Here is a 24887-nt window from a genome sequence, read left to right as displayed (position 1 = left end):
TAACCCAGCAAGCTTCTGCTGGTTCACCCACTCTGGGAAGGCGGGAGCGCCGCGCTTCCTTTGCTTCCTGAATTAATCCCCAGTAACGCATTGAGCACAGGCCGGTGACTTATCTGCATGCCCTGTCCTGGCTCCCTCCTTGCTCACTTATTCTCGTTGGTGGTTAGTGGCAGAAGGAAAGCGTGAAGCAAATAAAAGGGCATGTATTTGGCTGCTTTTCAGCAGCGCTGATAGGAAATTTTAATGAAAACATTTGAGTTTAATGACCAAGAGGAATTTTATTGTTTGGGCTCTATTTTCCCCAAAAAAGTGGAAAATCCAGAATCAATTGAATATTCTACCATAGATAGTTTTCTCCTTCAATTTTTTTTTTTTTTTTGTCTTTTTTTTTTTAGGGCCACACCCGAGGCATATGGAAGTTCCCAGGCTAGGTAGCTGCTGGCCCACACCACAGCAACACGATCCAAGCCTCATCTGCAACCTACACCGCAGCTCACGGCAACACCGGATCCTCAATCCACTGAGCATGGCCAGGGATCGAACCCGTGTCCTCATGAATCCTAGTGGGTTCATTATGGCTGAGCCACGAGAGGAACTCCTTCCTTCAAATTTTAATCATTTGAAAGTCCTGTCTTACACTGTCCATGACTTTATGGGTCACACTGTAATTTTAAAAGAAAAACTTTTTAATTATATTCTATAAGCTGACCTTTAGCCCTTGTGACATAATGAAAGCTTGAGTTGGCTGTTTAGGTACCAGGTCCAGCTCATTTCTCATAACTGAGGGGGGCGCAGGGGAGGAATCCAGAAAATCCCATCCCTGAACCTGGGGCCTCGATGGCCTGATGACGCTTTTGCAGGAAATGTGGCCAGTCCCCCAAGAAGAGGACGTGTGGCGTGAGGACTGTTGGTACTTGAGGTCTGTCCTCGTTTTTCCTCTCACAGGAGTGCTTTGCAGGACCCCACAGGGAAGGACGTGTTTCTGGCCCCCTTTTCGTCCAGGAACAGATCAGGAGGGGCCGTGGATCGAGCCCTCCCCTCCCGGCTTGCGGGGCACTGCGCTGTCTGCACGGCCGCGTCTGAAACCAAGGAACAGAGGCGGGCCCCTCAGCGCCGCTTGATCTGTGTGCCTTCCTGCCACAGCTAGACCAGGTTTTGTAGGTGGCCTTTACTTTGATAAATGGGTTTACATTTTGAAAAAGCTTGTTTGCAGCAAAATGTCAGTGGCAATGAGGATAGATGCGAGAGCTGATTAGAGTTTCATTTTGATGGATTGTGGGTTAAAGATCGTAAATGTTTTTAAGCACCAGCAAGGCAGCCTGGGCAGAAGTGCGCCCGGGTTTTTTCCTCTGGGCTTGCAGGGAGCATCTGCTGCGGGGCGGTGGTCCCTGGCCTTCCTCCCATGACTTATTAGTTGGGGGTTTTATTGAGAGACTGTTACTTTTTTTAAATTACCGTAGAACTGTACCTGAAATCTGCAGTTACATACCCACGTTTGTCCTTGCTACGTTCACTGCATTGTCGTGGGGAGGCCCATGCTGAAGTTCCGTCTTCTCCTCTCTGGGACTCGTTACACTCCCGTGTCCTCTCTGGGTGGAAAGTGTGCCTCCTTCTCTCCTGTCTCTCCTGCCTCTGCTCCTCTGCCTGCTCTTAAATACTGGATGCCAGCCTCGCTTCTCTTCCCGTTTTCCCCTTCTCCTGCTTTCCTCCGAGCAAACTCATCCACTCCCCACGGTTTTGCCTCGTTCTTCCCGCTCAGTGATGTTCAGATTTGTTGCCAGCTTGGAGCTTCTCACCGACCATCCACAGCCGTGTTTCTGTTATCCTGCAGGACGCGCCTGCCGTGTCAGTCCATCGCTGCCTCACAGTCAACTTGGAGAACCTCTTGTTTCTACCTCCTGAACACTTCTTGTTCCGCCCCTTCCTCTTTTCCCTGGGGCGCTGCTTGAAGATTTTCCCGAATTGTACGTCTCTCCTGGCTGCGTGTGTTTATATCAGTGTATTTCCCTCCCTAGTCGCCTCTCCCACAAATCAAACCTTCTCCATTGCTAATTTTTCCTTTTTATGGTAAATTACTGGTTGTGTTATGTCACTAGGCACTTTTAAATCCTTAATTAATGATTATTTTAATAATTTAGAGGGCATAAATTCCAATGATCAAAAGTAAGTATGGTTTTTGTTTGTTGTTTTTGTTTTTCAGCCGCACCCATGTCACATGGAAGTTCCTCGGCCAGGGATCGAATCCAAGCCACAGCTGCAACCTACACCACAGCTGCAGTGATGCCTGGTCCTCAACCCACTATGCTGAGCCAGGCATCAAACCCACACCTCAGCAGCGACCCGAGCTGCAGCAGAGACACCACCAGATCCTTCACCTGCTGCACCACAGTGGGAACTCCTAAAAGTAATTATTGTTAACATGCTGTATTTCCTTGTAGTTTTTCTACACCTGTATTTTATGAAATTGAGATTATCCTGAGTGTAAAGTTATATCCTTCGTTTTAGAAAACTTAACATTAGAGAGTAAAGTTACATTCCATATCAAACACATTCCATTAAAATTAATTCTAGAAAGATCAAAGAGTTAAACATTAAAAGATAAACCATAGAAGTTCTCAAGAATAGGTGGTTGAGTATTTTTTTGTGATCTTACAGTAGAGAAGACTTTTGTATAATCAGAAACCACAACTTAAAAAGGGATCGACTTGACTGCATAAAAACTGAACATTCTACTTGACAAAACACACAAGCATCGTAAAGTGAAATGACGGTCCAGGGAGAGCATTGCAACCCATCCCAAAGGGATAGTTTCCATAGCACCTTCTTAATTAGGTCTGAAAATCAATCCAAAGGACAAATCACTCCAACAAAAAGGCAGAGGAGACGGACCCGACTAGTATCTATGAGGATGTGAGTTCGATCCCTGGCCTGCTTGGTGGGTTAAGGATCTGGCGTCGCCGTGAGCTGTGGTGTAGTGAGCTGTGGCGCAGGTCACAGACGAGGCCCAATTTGGTGTGGCTGTGGCTGTGGTGTAGGTGGGCAACTGCAGCTCCAGTTGGACCCCTAGCCTGGGAACCTCCACATGGTGAGGGTGTGGCCCTTAAAAAAAACAAGGGTCTCAACAGAGACACAAATGGCTTTAAACTCGTGAAAAGGTGAGTGTAAAGCACACATTACAAGAAAAATGTTAAAAGTGAAATGAGAGACTGTTTTTCATCTGTTAGGTTAGCAGAGATCAGAAAGTTCAATGACACATGCTGACCGTGAAACTTAGGCCGTGAAACTTAGGCGTTGCTGGTGGTGGTGTGCACTGGTCTCTCTTAGAAAGAACACTGGCGGTGTTTTATCAAAATCACAAATGTACTTATCCTTTGCCCTCACAGTTCCGTTGCTTCCAATTGATCCCACAGACACACAGGCGGGAGGCCTGCAGTAAACAAGAAGGTGGACTGCAACAGCAAGATTGGAAACAACGTAACTGCCCATTAAGGAGGGACCCACAAAACAGATTCTAAGTCACACACATCATGCATAGGTGGGACACTGCACAGCCCTTTGGGGTCAGCTCGTTTGTACCGATAGGAAACCACTGCTCAGATACCTTTTCATTCAAGAATTAGAGGCGCATGGAGTGTTTAGAACTTCCCTGCTGGTGAAGAGAAATGCACACGGAGAGGTTTTAATATGAACCTACCTGTGGGAGGCTGTGTGGGAGGCCTGCCACCTGTGACCGAATCTGGAGAGAACAGAGGGCCGGGAGCAGGGGGGACTCAGAGTTCTCACACGCCTTTTTATACCTGATGTAGGGCCCAAAGTTTCTGAAGCATCTCATTGAAAAGCTACATAATGTCATAATTTATACAGCCACTTCCCCAATGTTTTTTTTTGTTTGTTTTTTGAGTAATTTATTTTTGTCTTTTTTAGGGCTGCACTTGGGGCATATGGAGGTTCCCAGGCTAGGGATCGAATTGGAGCTGAAGCTGCCAGCAGGCCTCCACCACAGCCACAGCAACACCAGACCTGAGCCCCGTCTGTGACCTACACCACAGCTCACAGCAACACCGGATCCCTAATCCACTGAGCGAGGTCAGGGATCGAACCCATGGATCCTCGTCAGGTTCATTCACTGCTGAACCACCGCGGGAACTCCTCCATTGTCGAACATGTAAGATCGTGTCTGCTTACAACGGTTCTACACAGTTCTGTGATGAATACCTATCTGTATGCATCCTGTACATATTTCACATTGTTTCCGTAGGATCACCAGAAATTAGTGGAGTCAAGATTCTGAACATTATTGTATGTCATGAAGCCATTTTTCCCCACAGGAAGTTTAGTTCATATCCCACCGTGAGGCTGTGTATGCCCTTGACTCTTTAAAAAAAAAAAATGCTGCTTATTTGACAGGAAGTTGTAACCTGCTCGAAGGTACCTTTCTTTGCTAATGACTGAGGCTGAGCATTCCTGTCGTTCCCTCATCTGACTCGCAAAACCTGGTCCCTCCTGGTGTCCTCTGGGGACTGCTTGGCCCGTGCCTCTCACGCCCTTCTTTGCTGGCTCCCGATGTCCTTCTCCATGCAGATGGGCTGTTTATATGCTGAGGCTGTCCGTCTTCTGTCACACTTGTTTCTAACTGGGTTAGCTCTGTGAGGGCGAGTGGGGCTTGGCCAGGACCTGCTGGAGAAGGACACCCCGTGTGGAGAAGTAGCAGGCCTGCCTTTGGGAGGAGCTGAGAAAACTCCCCGTCTGCCCGTGACGTTGGCCTTGGTGGTCCTGCTGGAAGCGGCGCTTGCTGGGGCGGGACTGATGAACAGGAAGAGGCTGTCCACGCTCCTGCGGGGGGCCCTTCTCTGGGGGTAACACAAAACTGTTAGGGAATTTTAAACAGGGGAATATGTAGTAGGTTTTGTGTACAGCTGCCCCCAGACTGAGAAGCTCTGGTCTCCACAAAGGGTTTTCTGATAGTAGCTTCTCCTTGGTCACTTTCCTCCTTCTTTTCTTTCTTTTTTTTTTTTTTTTTTTTTTTATGCCATTTCTAGGGCCGCTCCCGCGGCATATGGAGGTTCCCAGGCTAGGGGTCGAATCGGAGCTGTAGCCACCGGCCTGCGCCAGGGCCACAGCAACACGGGATCCGAGCCGCGCCTGCAACCTACACCACAGCTCACGGCAACGCCGGATCCTCAACCCACTGAGCAAGGCCAGAGATCGAACCCACAACCTCATGGTTCCTAGTCGGATTCGTTAATCACTGCGCCACGACGGGAACTCCTCCTCCTTAAAATGAGTAACCAATTATTTCACGTACACTTACTGCTTGTGCCTCTTTCCCTCTGTTCTCAGCCACTCATCTTCTCCTAAGACATGCCTGGCACTTGAACTATTTGTAGCAATACTTGAAGCAGTCTTAGGAGATAAGGTGACCTTTTTAAGCTTTGTGATGCCAGAGACAATGTTTTTAATGACTTTGCAAGTGAATAACAACTTGGCTTATCCCAAATGCTTATCCGAGACTGAGAAGTGGGGTGTCTCAGCACCTTGAGGAGCCCAGCTTGGAGCCCAGAACGCAGCTTTGCCACTCCCTTGGACGTGTGATCTCAGCCTGATTTTTTTTTTTTTTTTTTTCATTTTTTGCCGCCCTGCAGCATATGGAGTTCCTAGGCCTGGGACCAGATCCTAGCCACAGTTGTGACCTACGCCAGATCCTGTAACCCATGGTGCCAGGCCAGGGATCGAACTTCTGTCCCAGCACTGCAGAGACACTGCCAGTCGCATTGCACCACAGCGGGAACTCCTAATTTTTTCTTATCTCTGGATTTTAGTTTGTGAAGATTTAATCACATAACGTTTGTCCAGTACTCAGCATAAATCATAGATGTTGTCATCCCTTTGGACTCTCGAAACAGCACAGCAAATGACTGTGGAAAGAAGCCCTTTGTGGATTTTGAAGATAGAAATCTTAGGCTACCTTTATCTCTATTGCATTCTGTATTACCTGCTTAAAGTCATTTTTTTATCCTTTCTTGCAGTATTTTTCCTCTGACCTTGGAATCAAGGTTTTATAAGTAAATATCTCGGCATTGTCATTCGATTGTTAAATCTCAGTGAGCCTGCTCAATTTTTCATAATCACTTCTGAGACATTTTCTCCTGCTATAAATTTAATTATCTACTCAGTCCAGTTTGTTCACACTTATTATTCCTAGGTTGTACTTTTGCCCTCTTCTGAAGGTTAATTTTTCTTACATATTTCTCATCAACTTATTTGCTTTTTTATATGTTTTAGATTTGATTTTTTTGTTTGTCCTCTATTCTGGTTTCTGTAATACAGTGTTAATTTTTACCTCCTCCAGCTGTGTACATAATTATTCTCTAGCATTGCAGTCTTTGTTTTCTGTCTTTTTCATCCTTCTTTTGCTTTTCTAAAAAATGGGTTAATGTAATATAGCTCCTGTACTATTTCTTGGGGAATAATTTGTATACAGCAAAATGCATGCATTTTTAGTGTGCAGTTCAGCATTTTGACACACATACACTCAGATAAGAGCGGCTCCAGTACCCCAGGAAGTCCCCTTCGCCCTGCGTCTTACCTTTGCATGGCTTCTCTTTCCTCTTTCTCCTGATTAGGTGTGGGTTTCATCCTCCAGTGTCCCTGAGGCCAGTGGCCATGGTGACCTCCACCCCACACGGGGCTCACGTGATGGGCTTTCGGTGCATGTGTCTGCGTGGAATTCTCCTTGTAAATTCTGTAATCGTGCCTTTTCAGAGGTTGACTCCACGCTGTCTTTGTGCTGCAAACCCCCTTCGTGTGGTTCTTTTTCAGTTTCTTACTCTCTGCTGTGTTTTTCTCATTGATTATTCATATTTTTCTTGAAGGTCCCTTTGATATGATATTTTGATAAATTCATTTATTCGGTAAATATGTATTGAGCACCCTCTCTGAGCCAGGCACTTCAGATCCAGGGGTGAACAAGAAAGATAAGAGACCTTACTGTGTGGAGCCTCCATTCTAGTGGGAACTTACATTCATAAGAAGGAAGCTTTCTGCTCTGTTCCTCACTCTGCCCAAAGGATGCGTGACGCTCAGCGGGTCCTCGAGCTTCTTCTCTTTGGGTGTTACTATCCGTCTTCCGTACACCACGTGCAGACACCGTAATCACGAGACTCTTGCGTTATGTCTGCCCTAAGGGCCGAGCCAAGATGAGGCCTGAAGGTTTGCAGAAGTGAAAGATGTTTCAGAAGGATGTAGAAGGTTGACACGTAAGACTTTGTGACAGTCTGAATGTGGGTGATTAAAGAAAAGGGAAGAAATTAGGTCGAATCCCAGATGCCTGACTTAAACAGCGGCTGTCTGAAGATGCGCCTCCCTGCGAGGGAAACAGCGGCCGTTGCAGGTGGAAGGGGAGGACGATGGTAACTTCAGTCGTGCAGGTGTTCGGTGGGACGCTTGGTACTGGGTGGAGTGGGCACCTTTTGCTGGCAAGTCCAAGAGGCAGTTGGGTTTTATGGATGGGAAACTCAGGATGAGCATATATGCATAGAAGCCTTGGGCACAGATGCAGTTACTGGAGGACATTTTATCGTAAGGAAGAACGATCCAGTACAGAGCCTTAGAGGAGGCAGCATAGAGGAGGCGGCAGAGTAAGATCAGCCCCCTTGGGAGACTCGGAAGCAGGAGCCAGGGAGTCTAAAGCACAGGAGGAGAAGCCAGCGAGCTACAGAATTCTCCATCCACAAGCAAAGAGAGAGGCTCCGTAAACGGCTGTGAACACTGTCTCTGTCGCAGTGTGAAAATTCCTGGCTTCTGGAGTTCCCGTCGTGGTGCAGCAGAAACGGACCTGAAGGTGCAGGTTCAGTCCCTGGCCTCGTTCGGTAGGTTAAGGATCCGGCGTTGCCGTGAGCTGTGGTGCAGGTGACAGACGCACCTCAGATCTGACGTTGCTGTGGCTTCGGTGTAGGTTGGCAGCTGTAGCTCCGATTAGACCCCTAGCTTGGGAATCTCCATATGCCACAGGTGTGGCCCTAAAAAGCCCCCCCCCAAAAAAATATATATATGGACTTTAAAGATCTCATTTCACAACTGTGATAATTTTTGAAACCTAAAATTGGTAGCCTGTGTGTGCCCTGAGTGCCCTTTAGATGTTAAGGTTTGTTGACTCCTGAGAACTGACCTCCAGAGGTGAGCAGCCTTCAGGGTCGTGGGGACACGTCACGGTTTCATTAGGTAGCGTGGCTTCAAAGGATTGAAAGGGTGAACAGGTGATCCGGAAGCAGCAGTCGGATCTGGGGACACACCAGCCCTCTCTCAGCCCTCTGGAACCTGGAGGCAGAAGGAAGCACCTCCTCCTAACAGCCACGAGGGAAGCACTGCCTTGGGGGCCAGGCCCCTCCGGTTAAGGCAGGCAGGTGGAGGATACCCTTCCAAGCAGGGAAGGCGTTTGCCCCAAGCTTGAGCTGTTCTGTTACTGGGCTCCTTGGCCTGGGGAGGGGGAGGGGGAAGGCACAGGTGTTTTTACGGGATGGGTGAGCAGAGACATCAGCCTGTGCGTGGGGATGAGGGTGTTACATCAGCTGGTTTCCAGATCACACCTTTTGCTGCTAAAGCCAGTGCGAGCCTCCTGATGCTGGGCAGCTGTGCATTTTGCGGCCCGCATTTGGCTGACGGTGGCTCTGGAAAGAAAGGAGCTGAAGCAGGACCTCAGGCATCATAGCCCTATCCTTACTGCGGGCCGTGTTGCTTCCTGCCAGGCTGTTGGAGAACCTCACAGAGGAGGGAAGTTTGATCCTTGCGGGGGGGCAGGGGTCGCCAGTAGAAGGACCTGTGTGACCTGGAGGCCTGCTGGCAGGAAGGGCCCAGGCGGGGTGGAGAAGGAAGGCCACGCAAGGAGTCCCTGTGGAGAAGCTCTGAGAAACTGCAGAGCCTCTCAGCGCTTCGTGGAGGTCGGGGAGGGCTGCCTGCCGTGGGTGAGCAGCATCGCCGGCTGTTTGGGGGACGTTCTCATAGTTGCAGCCGTTGCCGTTCCGTTGCCCTTTGGGTGTTAAATTTTGCGTCTTATTTCAAAGCGCATCGCCTCGTGTCAGGAGGACCTCATGCAAGGCATCGTGCAGCAGCAGGCTGCTGTCTCCACGGCGGCATCTGCACGGTTTTCTTTGAAACGTTCTCGCCCGGTGATGTGGTCAAGAGACAGACAGCAAGAGTGTGTTCCAGGATAAATGGTTCACCTTGGTCGAGGTGGGAGACACGCAAGTGCTAAAAACCAAGGCGAGCAGGGCTGACGTAATTGACGGGTAGCCCTCTCGCAGGATGTGACGACTGGGCCCACTTGGTGATCACTCACAAAATTGGGTCATCTGAGTTGAGACGCCGATAACTAAAACCTGTTCATGCAGTCGTAGTTTAGGGCTCAGAGCCAGTGCGAGGCCTTCCCTCAGCGCAGAAGGAAGCACCTAGTGATCTGGACGGGGGAGGGAACCGTTACGTTGCTCCTTCCAAAGGTGCCTCCAGAGTTTGAACAACTTGTGTGTGTGTGTGTCTTTCTTGGGGCCACACCCGCAGCGTATGGAGGTTCCCAGGCTAGGGGTCTAATCTGAGCTACAGCTGCCGGCCTACACCACAGGCACTGCAACACCAGATGGAGCCACATCTGTGGCCACCAGCACATCTTTCGGCAACGCTGGATCCTTTAACCCACTGGGCGAGGCCAGGGATTGAACCCACATCCTCATGGATACTAGTCAGGTTCTTAACCCGCTGAGCCACAACTTCTCAACAACAGCTTTTGATGTCTCTAGACACATTTGTTGGCAGGTGAGAGCTTCGCTGCTTGAGGTGTAGGCGTTGGAGATGTGGGGAGACGGGGAGGCAGCAGAGCGTCTCGAACGCTGCCCTTGAGCTCGAAGGACATAAGCCGTTGAGCGTCTTCAGCTGTGTTCCAGTTTCCTTAAACGTGGGAAGCACTTGGGTCTTTGCCTTCCGAGGCATAGTCCTTCTTTCCTGGCTTCTCTGGGCTGGTCGCCAGCATTTTGAAAAATGAATTTAGTGATGACTGCTCTTGCCCATTTTATTTTTCCAAAAAGAAGAATTAAAACAATGGGTGATTCCCTGAGGTAAATTCCTGTTACCAAACCAGTTCTGCACAGGGAACAAAATACTAGAAGTAAATTATCCTGTCCCTTCTCCGCTGCCATCGTCACTACGAAGCCGTCTTGGAGGAGCGTGTGGGTGGGAAGAAGGGTCCCAAGGTCGTGTCATGTAAATAACCAGCTAACCCCTGAGTTGTGCGGGAGAAAGCTCCGGAACCGCTGCAGCCTGCCTCACTGCTCCCCGAAGTCCCGGTAGACCAGCAGCTGCACTGAGGAAAATCTGTAACTGTGCGTGTCTCCATCACCCTGGCGCTGAGGAGACGCCCCGCACCCAGAAGCTCCTCGGCAGACGCCCCGTCCGCAGAGGAGAGGCTCAGGCGGCCTCCAGCCTGAAAGGACACGCTCCTGCCTCTCCGCCTTTCTCCTTGATGCTTCCCAAGGTTGCAAGAGTCTCTTTTGCTCTCACTTGCAAATGCAAATGGAGCTGAGCATTGAATTTTTGATTTGCATTTTCTACTGAAAAGTTTATCTAGAACAAAAGTAGTCCTCTCCTAAGTCAGGGTCCCCAGGACCCACCGCCACCCCAGCTCCCAAGGAAATCAGAGTCCCCTTCCCTCGCATCTCTGCCTCGGCTTCCAAATGCAGCTCATGGTTTCACGTGGACTCTTCAGCTAGTAGAAGCCGAGCGACCTGAGATCCTGGTAGACTCCTCGCCCTCGTTTCAGTCTGGTGAAGGGAGGGCGGCTGGGGTCCAGGCCTCCCTCTCCCACGTGGGAGTGTGGGCTGCGGACAGTGGCTGTTTATCCACGGGACACGCTGGTGTGGCCCAGGGGGTGCAGGCTGGGACCTGTGGGAGGGGGTACTGACTACGTCAAGGCATCGACAGCAAGACGGGAAAAATAGCTTTTCTTTCTCGGGTCACTGCGCGTGCAGGTTCTATACCAAATTCCAGACACACGTTACAAAGCTTGACCCTCCCAGCAGCCCTGAGAGGCAGGCCATGTTACACCTGCTCACGGGACATGAGGAAGCAGAGTTTCCTCAGTTCTCACCAACATAGGAGCTGGGAAAAGGGTGCACACCCAAGCCTGTCCGATTTGCAAGGCCTGTGCTTAAACGGCTATCCTGTGCCGCATGCGGTGTATATGGGGGTGGGAGTGAGGTCTGTGCGAGTGCACGCGTGTGCACTTCAAAGGCAGATAAGCAGGGTCAGTCTCGGCCTGGGAACTGCCATATGCTGTGGATGCAGTCATAAAATTGAAAAAAAAAGCAAGATTTGCTATGGAGTTCCCGTTGTGGTTCAGCAGGTTACAAACCTGACTGCCATCCACGAGGGTGTGGGTTTGATCCCCGGCCTCACTCAGTGGGTTAAGGATCCGGCGTTACCATGAGCTGTGGTGCAGGTTGTAGGCATGGCTCAGATCCTGTGTGGCTGTGGCTGTGGCGCGGGCCAGCAGTTGCAGCTCCTTTTTGACCCCTGGCCTGGGAACGTCCCCATGCCACAGGTGTGGCCCTAAAAAGCTAAAGACAAATGTTTTGAAGTGACAATGAAGACAGAGCCGAGCGCTTTGGTGTCATCCCCACTCCCAGCCATGGTGGGACCCTGGCATGTGAGGTCACACGGGAGGAGGGACAGCCACAACGTGGGCTGGAAAGCTGACCCGCGAGCCGCCTCGTCCCTGTCCTGGTACCCGCACGTGGGCCTCCTGGCAGCTCTCCATTCGCACTTAGTCTCTGCCCACTGAGGGCTCGATCATCCGTGTTGATGGAAGCGAGACGTGAATACTCTGATGGGCCGGTGGTCTAAGGAGCTTTCCGTAGCCCTTTGCCGTTTGCGCGTGACTCGTTTGGAGCGGATGCATTGCCCCACCTCCGTTAGTCACGCCAGCCTGGTAACGGATGCACCTGTGCCCACGGGGCCCAGCAGACAGCTGATTCCTCAGGAAGCGCTTTTCATTCCTTTCAAAGCCTCGCGAGAGACACTCACACCTTCTCCTTTTTCTCCTGAATCTGTGTAGAACGTATGCCATCAGGAGGATAAGAGACGCCTTCAGAGAAAATAAGAATGTCGGGGACCCTGCGGAAATCCAAGCCCTAGTGACGAAAGCCAAGAGAAACCTGGGAATAATCCGCCGACAGGTAAGCTGCGCGGTCTTGTGCTCTCGTTCGCGGGGGGCTTTGCGCGTGGTCACGTCCCCCTGGAGCGGACGCCCTGGCGTTTGGTGGATCACGACGCCGCCCTGGTCGTGTTCGTGTGGCCAGAGGAAGCTGGCCCGTCGTGCTGCTGAGTCGGGAGCACGTAAAGGAAAGAGCCGCTCTCCAGAAGGCCCGGGGTGCTGGTCCTTCTGCGGAGCCAGGCTCCCGGGTTGAGCAGGCGCTGGTGCTTTAAGCCTGGAAACCCACGGGACGGTGTCATGGGCGCCTTAGATGGGGTCAGGCATTGATTCGTGAGCGGCCGGCAGGGAATATCAGCACAGTGCACCTGTCCTAGCGTCTTACCACCGTAACCCAAGACGTTGCTGCGCTCTTCTTGCTCTTCTCGGAAACGTCGTTGCTGGCCGACGAACCCAGACGGCCGCCCCGCGGGAGGGAGGCGTGTCCGCAGGTGCAGCGCGTGTAGAGGAGCAGCTCGGCCCGAGGACCTGGTGGGGCCGGGTGCGGGCTCGCCGGGGTTTGTGCCTGTTTTTCTTTCTCTCGAGGTGGCCGGAGCAGGGGCAGGGGCCTCCCGGCTGGGGCGCTGTGTCCCCTCCTCTCGACGAAGGAGAGAGCCGGAGGCCGAGTAGCCTTGTCGGGTGGCTTCTCCCCTCTGAGAATCGTCCTTCTCGCTCTTTTGCTCTGATTTAGCAGCAGCCACTCCCTGAGCTCCGCTTGTGCTTCCAGGCGTTTCTCCTCTCTGCCGTCACTTTGCTTAGTTGTGAGGGAAGCCCCTGACGCCCCTCAGGCCTCCCCAGGACACCAGCGTGCAGCCCGGCTGGCCCTGTGTCACGCAGGGTGTGCGTTGGCATCAGGTACAGTCCCTGACCCCTTCCTGCTGGACTCTGAACAGTTCAGAGGAAGCGGAAGTAAAAACTGGATTTCATGTTGTGTCTAGATTCCTGGTCTTCTCGTGCTGCCTGCGTAGTGGAGCAGCCCCTTCTCGCACAAGGCCTCAGACTGACCACTCGCCCTGAGCACTGCACTTGTCTAGTGACAGAAAACTTGGCTACGTTCAGGCAAGCCTAGAAAATGATCGTTGACTAAGAGCCTGCAAAGATGGGAGTTCCCGTCATGGCTCAGTGGTTAACGAATCTGACTAGGAACCATGAGGGTGCAGGTTCGATCCCTGGCCTTGCTCAGTGGCTTAAGGATCCTGCGTTGCTGTGAGCTGTGGTGTGGGTCACAGACGCGGCTCGGATCCCACTTTGCTGTGGCCCTGGCATAGGCCGGCGGCTACAGCTCCGATTAGACCCCTAGCCTGGGAACCTCCATATGCCGTGGGAACAGCCCAAGAAAAGGCAAAAAAAAAGAAAGAGCCTGCAAAGGTGATAACAGGACAGTCAGGAAGAGAACCTGGCCTGCACGTTTGCTTGTGTGTCGATAGTGGCAGAAATGAGTGGCCATTTTAAAGACTAGAGCGTTGGCATTTTCCAGTCGTCAGTGGTTGAGTTTACAGGATCTTTAGCACTGGAACTTGGAAAAACAAGCAGCCTGCTTCCTTATTTTGGATAAAGTCAGAAAGATTCGGTTCTTTGGCACTTCCCCATGCAGATGTTGGCAAGCACCGCCAAAACATAGCGGGTTTATCTTTCGGCGTAAAGTTGCTCAGAGTAGAAACTGCTTAGAAAAGAGACCTGTAAGTAGTCTGCCACCACCTCGTCTGTTACGTAATTGTCATTGTCACTTCTTGGTTTGAATGCTTTATAAGAAAGAAAAAGAAAAAAGATAGCCTGGCTCTCTCATCAGACATCCCCGGAGAATCCACACAAAACAGACTCAAACTCTGGAGCCACAGTGCAGGCCCTCCCCCAGCCACCTGTCAGGTGCACTGCCCTTGACAGTGGGGGTGGGTGGCCCACTGTCAGGCCTGGCACTTCTGTATTAACTAGGAGAGCAGCAGGAGCATCCCTTTCTCATCGAGACTGTTCCTGAATCCAGGCGTGACGTTTGGTGGCGTCAGCTCAGGAGATGCAGCCACCTCGCCCTTAGCTGGTGTAGGCTGACCTTGGCCAAAAAGGCCTAAAATAAAGTAGCATCTGTGTTTTCTTTGCAGTGGGCACTGCAGTAGCCTCTAAGTTGCCTCCCTGTTCCCCACAGGCTGCCAGAGTAGGCTTTTTACAAGGAAAGTCAGAGCTGGCTACAGCCCTGCTCACAACCCTCCAGGGGCTTCCGCCCTGCCAGTAAGACTCTCCCCACCTGCGCGCCTGTGTTATTGTCAGTCAGAGGCCTTAGAAGCCCCACGTAGAGGCTCCTGATTATTTGTAGAGTAAACGAACATACGAAGTTTGTCCGCTGAGGTCATACACCGCAGTCCAGGGGTCTGTGCCTCCAGAATCGTGGTATCTTGCTGGCTGCCCAGAGCCTCGCATGGTCCCCGCAGATGGTCCACAAAAGGACGGTGGAAATGAGATGAGGGTCTGGCGATGCCGCGGCCTGAGCTGCAGCCTCCTCCACATCAAGTCCCTCTTCCTCTTAGCACTTGGCCTCAGAGACCCTCCCCCAGGACGCGTGTCGCTCTCAGCATCTCTTTCCGTGGGTGAGGAAGCCCACAGCCTCCTCTCCAGCCTCCGGAGCCGCTCTGCACGCCCGTGACGGCAGCTCGGCCTGCAGTCCTCACTCGGCCCAGCCCCGCCTCCTCTCTCCAGTCTTTCAAGTGGACCCACCCGGGCAGCCGTGACACTAGTGGCACCACTGCCAGCATGGTACGACGTCCAGTTTTTGAAGAAGTCTCTGAGCAGAGATTTCCCCCTGATTCTCCTGAGGCAGAGAAACCAAGGTGCAGGAAACCCGATGTCTTGTCTGGGGGCTCCCAGCCAGACCCAAGCTCAGGTCTCAGTTCCTTAGGGCAAACTCAGAAGTTCAAGGACGTGAGCTGAGTCAGGGGAAACTGCAGGATAAGGATATTCTTAAGTCAACCCCAGTCTTGTCCCCCAGACATTTAGAGACCACGTCACCCTGGCTCAGCCTCCCTCAGAGGCCCTCCTTCCTCTACGTCCTTGCTGTGCAGGAACACTGAGTCTGTGTGTGCCAGTCCTGAGGGGCTCCAGCAGCATCGGCATGTCTCACTGGCCTTCCCAGAGCCTGAGGCTCGCGCCGACTGCAGGAGTGAGGGGGCAGATCGGCAAGTCCAGCTCCTTTGGCTCGTTCTCCATAGCAGTGGCCCACTGCCCGCCAGGAGCGGGACCTGGGCGGGTCCTTTCCTCATCATTTCTGGACCCCTCTCCCCTGATATTAGGAGGCTGTCAGCCTCTGCTCTCTCTCCAGACCCGTGCATCTGGCCCCATCCCGGAACCAGTGGAGACAGTTTTCCACTTTCTCTCTATATAAAATGGTTCCGTAAAGACAGGTGGGCCTGGCAGTTCACCTGGGTCCTTTTTCTCTGCTGAAGCCAAGTCCTGGGCTGGCACCCACTTTCCCAGGTGGCTCAGAGATGGGGGAGAGGCCTGGCATGTATGTGCCGGGGGCGCCAGAAAGGCTGCACAGAGGCGGGGCCACATGCTGGGCTGGGGGACCACTCTCAGTTTAGGCAGCACCTGAGACCATAAACTGGGCTCCTCGGGTGTCTCATGTCAGAAGGAGAAGCAAGAAAGGCCATAGACGTTGCTGCCATCTTTGTTCTTTTGTCCATGTTGCCGCTCTGAAGATACTCCATCTGATTCCTCTTCCAAAGGCATTTATTAGAGTAACTATGGGTACCCACCCTCAGGTACCACAGCTCTGCACTGTGTCACGCCCCGAGGAGGGTCAGCAGCCACCGCCAGCCTTACTCCAGAAGGCTGTGCTCCAGAACCTGGCTGGACAAAGAGTCCTCAGCATACCCAGGACAGCAGTGTCACCAGGGCGGGGGGCCATCCCCCCCTCGTGGTCCAGATTGCATGTTCATCAGAGAGAAGACTTGTTCCAGGCACTTTGGAACAGAATTATCGTCGCTTCACTAGAGAGCCGTGTACCCAGCATCGTAGCCACACGTCTGCGGGAGAAAAGGAAACAGAAGCAACGGCTGGGAGGGGACCTGGCTACAGCCGCCGAGCAGCACCAGGCCCGGCCCTGAACGTGGATGAGATTTTCCCAGATAGATGAATCAAGGTCGCGACCTCAGGAATCTTCAGCTGCATCTTATATATGTAGCAACTTTTTCTTTAAACCCGGTGAAAACTGACACATCTGCGCGATGCCGTCATTGTTCATTGGACGGCCCCCCTTCAGCTCCTCCCTGGTGACAGAGCTCCGCAAACACCGTCCCCCGGAGGCCAGGGAGCAGAGGACAGCATGCGCACCGGGTCCGGCTTCTCCTCCAGGGGTGGGATATGCGGTGTGCGTGCACCCAAGACCTGCACCCGAGGAAACGGGGTTTGGGCGAAGACACACGCGCTTACTGTGGGGTGTCGTTGTACAGTGAGGAGATAAACTGGATGCTCTCTTTTCTGATTCTGAATAATGACCAGGCGCCAGTGTCATACCATTGTTGCCAGCAGCTTCCTAGTGATGACAAGATTCCATACTGTTCTTAAGCTAGTGGGTTTGTTTGGGGGGTTTTTTTGTTTGTTTTTTTGCTTTTTAGGGCCGCACTCGCAGCATGTGGAGGCTCCCAGGCTAGGGGTCAAATCAGAGCTACAGGTCCCAGCCTACACCACAGCAACACCAGATCCGAGCCACGTCTGCGACCTACACCACAGCTCACAGCAACATCAGATCCTTAACCCACTGAGCGAGGCCTGGGATCAAACCTGCAACCTCATGGGTCCTAGTCGGATTCATTTCTGCTGCGCCACAACGGGAACTCCAAGCTAGTGGTTTTTAATGGAACAATTCAAAGCGTGTCTGTACAGACCCAGGACTGAGAGCCTGCTGTTGTAAGTGATTCCGGGCGGACGTTCTGTAGAACCGTTACAGTCGCTGGGAAGGACGGGGTTGGTGTGGAAGGCAGCAGCCTCTTTGTTACCCTGAGGGTGTGTGCATGTGAGATGAAGCTTTTCAGTTTAGCGCACACTTAATTATTGTTTCTGTAGATCACTGAAAGCAAAGGAACCTGCCCAGTTTATTGGCATTTTGCGTGGTGATAAATGAGAGTCTGAAATCATATTTTTTACTTGCATTTGCTGTTTTATGGGTGAGTTTGTAAATGACTGTTCAAGAGAAATGCCCCCCAGTAGCTTTTTGACTGGGCCTGTGGTGAGCAGAGACGGGCTTCCCCCATGCCAGTCCCCGTGGTGCCCGCGCTGAACAGGCCCCGCCAGTGAGGATCCCTGTGCCCTGAGGAGGGAGCAGACCTGAGAGAGGGGTGCTTACCTGCCCGCAGGTGTCAGCCTCTGGAACTGCCTGGGGAAGGTGAGCTGTTGTCCTTTAGGTCTTGTTGGGGAGAAGTGCTCATGTCCTCGGGCCCTCCTGGTCTGCTCTTTTAGCCTAAGTACCTTTTGGGAGTTTCAGGGGCGTCTCTAAGATTTACTTGGCAGCTGTTTTGATGGGGAGTAAAAGAAAGTACATTAGGGACATTTAAAACACATGAAGAGGAGTTCCCGTCATGGCTCAGTGGTTAACGAATCCGACTAGGAACCATGAGGTTGCGGGTTCGATCCCTGGCTTTGCTCAGTGGGTGAAGGATCTGGCGTTGCCATGAGCTGTGGTGTAGGTCGCAGACGCGGCTCGGATCCCGTGTTGCTGTGGCTCTGATGTAGGCCAGTGGCTACAGCTCTGATTAGACCCCTAGCCTGGGAACCTCCATATACCGCAGGAAGTGGCCCTAGAAAAGGCAAAACGACCAAAAAAAAAAAAAAAAAAAAATACATGAAGAGAGGCGTTCCCGTCGTGGCTCAGTGGTCAACGAATCCCACTAGGAATCAAGAGGTTTCAGCTTCAATCCCTGGCCTCGCTTGGTGGATTAAGGATCTGGCATTGCCGTGAGCTGCGGTATAAGTCGCAGACACAGCCCAGACCCAGTGTTACTGTAGCTGCACTGTAGGCCAGCAGCTATAGCTCCAATTAGACACCTCGTCTGGGAACCTCCATATGCCGAGGGTGCAGCCCTAAAAAGACAAAAAAAAAAAAAAAAAAAAAAACCTGAAAAGAGTTGTCCGTTATTCACAGTGTCCAAGAGGTGGAAGCAGCCCAAATATCCACGAACAGATGAATAAACAAAATACAGCATTTACACACAATGGAATGTTATTCAGCCCTTCCAAGGAAATTCATTGGTGGGTTTTGTTTTGTTTTGTTTTTTGGCATATGGAGGTTCCCAGGCTAGTGGTCGAATCAGCACTACAGCTGCCATCCTACACCACAGCCACAGTAACACCAGGTCCGAGCTGCCTCTGCGACCTACACCACAGCTCCCAGCAACGCCAGATCCTTAATCCACTGAGCGAGGCCAGGGATCGAACCCGCGTCCCCATGGGTACTAGTTGGATTTGTTACCACTGAGCCACAACGGGACCTCCTTTTAGGAAGGAAGGGAATTCTGACGCAGGCTACAGTGTGGATGAACCGTGAGGACTTTAGGCTCAGTGGGCTACACCAGACACAGGCAGACCAACGGTGTGTGAGGGACCTAAGGCAGTCGAATTCATCGAAACAGAAAGTGGTATGTTGGTTCCCGAGAGGAAGGGGCAGGGAGAGGGGTTAGTGTTTGATGGGTACAGGTTCAGATTTTCAGGATGAAAAAGTTCTAGAGACAGCTATCTGCTTAAAATCACTGAAAATGGTAGCGTTTTATGTATATTTGTAATAATAAAAACAATCCTCCCCCTAAAAAAGAACTATAGAGCTAGTCATCATTTGTTTTCTTAATTGAGGAAAATCAGATGCCCGGACACTGACGGGTACTCGAGCATGGGAACCTGACTCATCTGGAGCCTGAAGGAGCGGATGCGTGTACCGCACACCTGCGGTTTCGCGTCCATGAAGTCCACGGATTGTACTGTGGTTTCCCAGGCTACTTCCAGGTCGAAAATGCCGTGATTCAACATGTCCCATAAATATCTGTCCCCTTTGAGTATTTGCAGAAACTCCTGGTACATTTGAGAGTAAATCGCTCTGCTCGGCTTTCCTGGACCATTTTTCACCAAGATCTTAGGTCTCCAAGTTCGGGCTGTAGATGGGCACACTTGTAAGCCAGCCTGTACCTACGGCTTCGTAAGTTCCCAAGACTTCTCTTGGTCTTGCCTTTCTGCTTCAAGAAAAGTCCTGAAGTGGAATGATTTGATTAGTGTTCCTTGCCCCTCTGCTTCTGGCCTTCCTCCTGGTGGAAGACGCATCAGCAGTGCAAAGGCGTAAACCCAAGCAGAATGTTTTCTTTCAAAGACAATGAAATAGCACTTGAAAAGCAGTAATGTGACACCCGTCAGCAAAAGAAAGATTAAAATGCTTCCCCCAGTCTCCAGCTTAAGGCTAATCCTCCGTCCTATGTGATTTGACTTCTTCCTGCTCCCTGCTGACTTCTCGGCTACGTGCAACACCGTCTGCTGGGTAAGCCAAAGGCCTCCTTTCCTGCCCTAGATGCTCATCACGTGGATTCAGAGTCATCACGCGGATTCAGAGTCGTCAGAACCTCGTGGAAGTGCCTTCTCACTCTGGCTCCTTGGGAAACAAACTCGTCCTCCTCGTTCTAAATGCCATCCCGCCCTCATTTCGGGGAACAGAACAGAGGTTACCTTCCCCTCTGCTTCTACAGATCAATGGAGATTAGATCAAACGATCAGTCTACATATTTTAAAAAGAGCAATAAAGCAGTTAGAGGCACAGGAGATTGACGTACGCCCGGTCTTGCACTTGAATGACAGTCCTTAGGAAATCGACGTGGGTTCGTAGACAGTGACCACAGTTGCCCCCTAAGCGAGTCCTGTATCTTTGGGGCATATGAACCCTTTCAACATGCATAAAAATCCCCAGCCTCCCAAGAAAGTTTAAGAACACCAGGCGGCGGGAAGGGCTGTCGCGCCCCATAGCCTGGCCTGTCTGTGAGGTTACCTTTTCAGACTGTAGTTCCTCTGCAGCTATAAACAGACTTCTTCATACAAAAATGTAAATTGATTTCCTCCCCCTCCGATTTTCCTAGAAATTCCTGTCTTTCCTCAAGTCTGGGGCAGTGGTATTCCCACAGCTGGCAATCTTCCAGGAGAAACACTTCTCACTTGGACATTGCCTGTTCGGTGTGCTTCATGCCTCCAGGGTTGACACGTGCAAAACAAGATTCCACTTCCTTTCTAGAAGACGCCTTCCTCACCTCTGCATTTTTCGTGGACAGAAGTAGTGCTTCTGCCTGCTTCCGTGTTCAGAGAGCTCACACGGGGTTGCTGCATAGAAAGCTTCAGCACGAGTCTCATTTGGGTTTTTATCATGGTATCTGTCCTCCCATCCAGTCCAGCAGATGAGTCTCAGCCTAGTCTGCCAGAGCTCTGCGCCTGTGGACTCCTGGAAGAGCTGTTTTGTTGCTGCAGCAGCTGCAGTGGGAGCAGGTGTAACCGCTCTGGAGCAGAAAGCGAGTCATGGGCCCGGCGCTCTCATCTCAGCTCTGATGGCCGCTTCCCGAATGATCCTGGGCAGGTGGCTTCTGGGCCTCCTTTACCTCACATGTGGGGGTGACTCTGTTGATGAACGTGGTGGTGGCGATGGTGGGTGCCTGTCCCGTGCCCGGTCGTCGCGCCCTCTCTGTAAACCGACCTCGTGTGCCACACAGGCACGTAAATGGCTCGTCTCAGCTTCTCCTGACGGCAGCCTTGTGAGAGAGACACCGTTATCCTTGTCAGATGAGGCGATTCCGCCCTGTGTTTGAGCAATTCTCCCAGGGACACGCGGTTAGGAGAAGGATGGGCCTGCGTCTGTTCTCCGAAGAGGGCTCACGCGGAGTGGCCTTCTCCTAACAGCAGGTAGGCGAGGCCTTGGAGAGGAGAGGGGGAGGCAGGGTGTGGGTTTTCCGATGGGTCCGTCACAGCTCTTCTTAGGAGCTGGCCCTTCCCGGCAGCAGGCTCAGGAACAGTTTGCCTCCAGGGCTCATCTCCTTTGTCATTGCTCAGAAGACTCTCTCTCACCCTCTCTGCCTTGAAAAGAAAAAAAAAAAATGTTACAAAACCACAAGCTGAAAATTCAGCTGAAGTTCAGCCACCTTCTTAAAGAAGCGTTTGCCCAGAATCTGCCCGCGGATCTGTGGCTGCAGCTCCGCTCGTGCGCTTTCCTGACCAGCGTCACGGCGGCGGCCTGCGGTGGCGCCTTCCTGCTGGCCTCGTCCTCCCAGGTGACCAGGGTCCATTCCAGCCCTGCTCTCGCAGAAGCAGTGTGAGAGCGTGTGCTCAGTTCCGAGCAGAGGATCCTGCATTTGATGCGTCTCACCTGTTACCTGTGAAGGCGTCTCACCGATGCTGTTGGAAAGATGTTTTCTGATCATACATCTGCATCTGTCAGTCTGAAAAACTGTGGTTGTTTTATTCAGAGACATAATAGGAGTAGGAGGGCGAGAAGAGGTTTTGAACGGGGTACACCTGACTTTAAATCCTAACCCTTATCTAGCACCTCTCTGTCTTTGGTCATGCTATTTAATCTCTCTTTAAACATTACCATTCAGGGATTCCTGTGTGGTCAGCAGTGAACGAACCCGACTAGTCTCCTTGAGGACGCAGGTCCAATCCCTGGCCTCGCTCAGTGGGTTAAGGACCCAGCGTTGCCCTGAGCTGTGATGTAGGTCAAAGACGCAGCTTGGATTCCATGTGGCTGTGGTGTCGGCCAGCAGGTGCAGTTCCAATTCAACCCCTAGCCTGGGAACCTCCATCTGCCACAGGTGTGGCCCTGAAAAAAAAAAAAAAATTCTCATTCCTTTTGTCTCCTGCAGAAAGTGCAGGTTATCTTTCTTTTTCAAATCCCAGAGCCAAGTTATATGTCAAAAATGTTCTGTCTTCTCCAGTCTGGTAATTAAGGCTGTCATTTCATGGGCTGGTCGTTTATAAATAATCAAAAGGCTCTGAAAATTCTCTAAGATGTGGCCCTATAATAATCTCAGCTGGATTCAGAAATGCTGGTGCACAATCAGTTAGATCGGTATTATTATGCTTTTTCTTCAAGCGTTTCCACTTCCTAGCAAGTACTTCTCTCCCACCCCCACCCTGCATCTCACCCCCTTAATGCTGTGAAGGCAGCACCACCCAGAGGTCAGGTGGACGCACGGATCTGAGGTCGCATCACCGAGCCCATGACCCGATAGGGCTCCTCTGTATAAAGTGAAAAGCTGGGTGCACTGCTTTCCGAGAGACTAAGAGCGCCAGATTCGTTTCATGAGTCTGCTGCATTTGACAAACGTAAATTTAACCTCCTTGATGAGGTTGGATTTGGGGTTTCTCTCAAGTTACAGCATCTCCCTGAAGAGTGTTCCAGCATCGCTTGCACAGACTTGGATGTGCTGTGGGGCCCCGGGGATCCCGGTCCCTGAATGCTGCCACCGAGCGGCCAGCAGGCGGTCATCTCCGCCAGCCTCCTCCTGTGGGTCTGGAGACCCCTTTCATGCCTGTGTGTTTTCTGATCCTGAAAATAATGGATAATGACTGTTGGACTCCAGCCGCGTCCCTGTGAGTGTTGGATTTGGACCAGGGACCAGAGAAGTCAGAGACCCTCTGTATTTAAAAAGACTTTAAAAAGAAAGCCCAGCTGCTGGGACGGCACAGGCAGCGTGTGGGCGCGTGGAGGGGGACCGCACACGTACTGCTGAGTTATGGTGCGGTGGCTCTAGCTGGCAGCCACAGCCGCGGGGCCAATTCCAGAAAAGCCCTCGGCTACACTTTGTAAAAGCTTTTAACACCCAGGGATGGCAGGGATGTTGCACGGATCCCGGTGGCTTCAGGGGACTTGGGAACGGTGACAGAAGCTGCCTTTCAGGCAGGTGACAGACGGCGGACACCTCATCGCCAGTGAGCTTGCTGTCCTGGGACTCAACCGCCCTTCCAAGGAGGAGCGCGGGGAGGAGGGAGAGGCCAGAAGAAAGATCGAAAACAAGGTTTCCTCTCTCTTTGAAGCAGCTTCTGCGCTGGCCAGGCCCAGCTCAGCCCTTGGTCTTTTCAGCGGCTCACAGCTTCTCCTCAAGGTCTGCAGCTGTCTATACAGCTGTCCAGATCTTACTAGAGATGCATTTTAAACTAAGCCCCTTTCTCCACCAGGACAGTGACCGTCCTTCTTCCTATCCCACGCGGCGTAGGCGCGTTGGGGGGTGGCCGGGCCTGCAGAGCAGAGCCTTGCGGCCGGGAGCAGCGCTGCCCGCTCAGTGAGCACAGGCTGCGGGGGGCTGGATGCTGGTGCCGGGATGTCTCCTTCCCAGCCCGCCGGGCCTGCCACGCCCCTCCTCCCCCTCGCCCCTGGAATCTGACGTCCGCCGAGCTCTCGGGCATGACTCTGTTTTTCTTTTCTTTTATAAATTTTTCTTTTTTTAAAAATGAAGCATGGTTGATTTACAGTGCGTGTCGGTTTCTGCCGTACAACAGAATGAATCACTGATCAATACACATGCGTTCTTCATGTTCTTTCCGTGCCGGTTGATCACAGGGTCTTGAACAGGATTTCCTGTGCCGGGTCCAGTCAGGACCTCATCGCTGCCCCTCTCTGAAGGGAATAGTTTGCGTCCACTAACCCCCCAACCATCCCCGCCCCGCCCCAGGCAACCACAAGTCTGTTCTCCATGTCTGTGAGTCTCTTTCTGTTTCACAGATGATTTCATTTGTGTCATATTTTAGATTCCACATATAAGTGATATTATATGATATTTGTTTCTCTTTCTGACTTCACTTGGTATGAGAATCTCTGGTTACATCCATATTGCTGCAAATGGTAGAAGTTCATCCTTTGTTGTGGCTGAGTAGTATTCCATTGTGTGTGTGCACCACATCTTCCTAAGCCATTCATCCATCGAGGGACATTGAGGCTGTTTCCACAGTAGTGCTGCTGTGAACACAGGGGTGCATGTATCTTTTTGAGTTAGAGTTTTGTCTGGATAGGTGCCCAGGAGAGGACCTGCTAGGTCATGGGGTCGTTCAGTTTTGAGTTCGGTGTGACTATTGAGCATTTCCTGCAGGGCTTTTGGATGGCCTGCTGCTAAGTCATCCCTGCCCAGGCCCCTGACCCTCCAGGGAGGCGGGTTGTCCTCTGTTTGTGGCACTGTTCCCGGCCCCATGGTGTAGCCAGCCCTCCGCTTCTCAGCAGCAAGGCAGAGAAGGCAGGGCTTTAAGCCGAAACTCAGGCCTGGTTCTAGGCCAGGCTCCACCTCCGCCTTGCAGGGTGGTCCCAAAGCGTCTGTCTGGTGATGTCAGGATCCCCGCCTCAGCCCTTCTTAGCACCCCTGGGCCACGTAAGGTGCAGGCACTGTCCTGCTCACCTGTGAGGACAGGGACCCTGGGCTGAGCTCCTTCTGGAAGTTAGTACGATGACTCTCCCAGAACACAGCGAAAGCAAGAGGCCTCTCCTCCTCCACGCTTTCTTCCCCGGAAGGCCCTCAAGGCAGGGCCAGGACTCGGCTGGGTGCGGTGGTACTCCCTGGTGGCCGCCCCTCTGTTGATGAGCTGTGCTGTCACTGGGCTAAGTGTCCCCCTCTGTCGGGGGTGAGAAGACTGAAGGAGCGCTTGTAGAGCAGGCAGCGCAGCGCAGTGT

At 52.0% G+C, this 24887-nt stretch overlaps 1 protein-coding gene across 8 annotated transcripts in view; it reads left to right on the top strand.

Annotated features, from left to right (window-relative positions):
* The window catches only part of LYRM4 (LYR motif containing 4), a 158278-nt gene that overhangs the window by 22410 nt on the left and 110981 nt on the right, over positions 1-24887 (top strand). For 7 of the 8 annotated variants that reach the window (XR_002346271.1, XR_002346272.1, XR_002346273.1 and 4 more), the window contains exon 2: positions 12098-12218. Coding sequence is in view for 5 of the 8 variants with exons in the window: in XM_021100138.1 (XP_020955797.1) it covers positions 12098-12218 (121 nt within the window). In the remaining 3 variants the exon portion in view is untranslated. Of the gene's footprint in view, positions 1-12097; positions 12219-19063; positions 21329-24887 lie in introns of those variants that run through there. The other variant, XM_021100140.1, reaches the window with a different exon arrangement.

Source organism: Sus scrofa, chromosome 7 (assembly GCF_000003025.6).
Source record: "Sus scrofa isolate TJ Tabasco breed Duroc chromosome 7, Sscrofa11.1, whole genome shotgun sequence".
Classification (NCBI taxonomy): domain Eukaryota; kingdom Metazoa; phylum Chordata; class Mammalia; order Artiodactyla; family Suidae; genus Sus; species Sus scrofa.
Note: the sequence above shows the minus strand (reverse complement) of the source record. Positions and strands in the feature narration are given on the sequence as shown.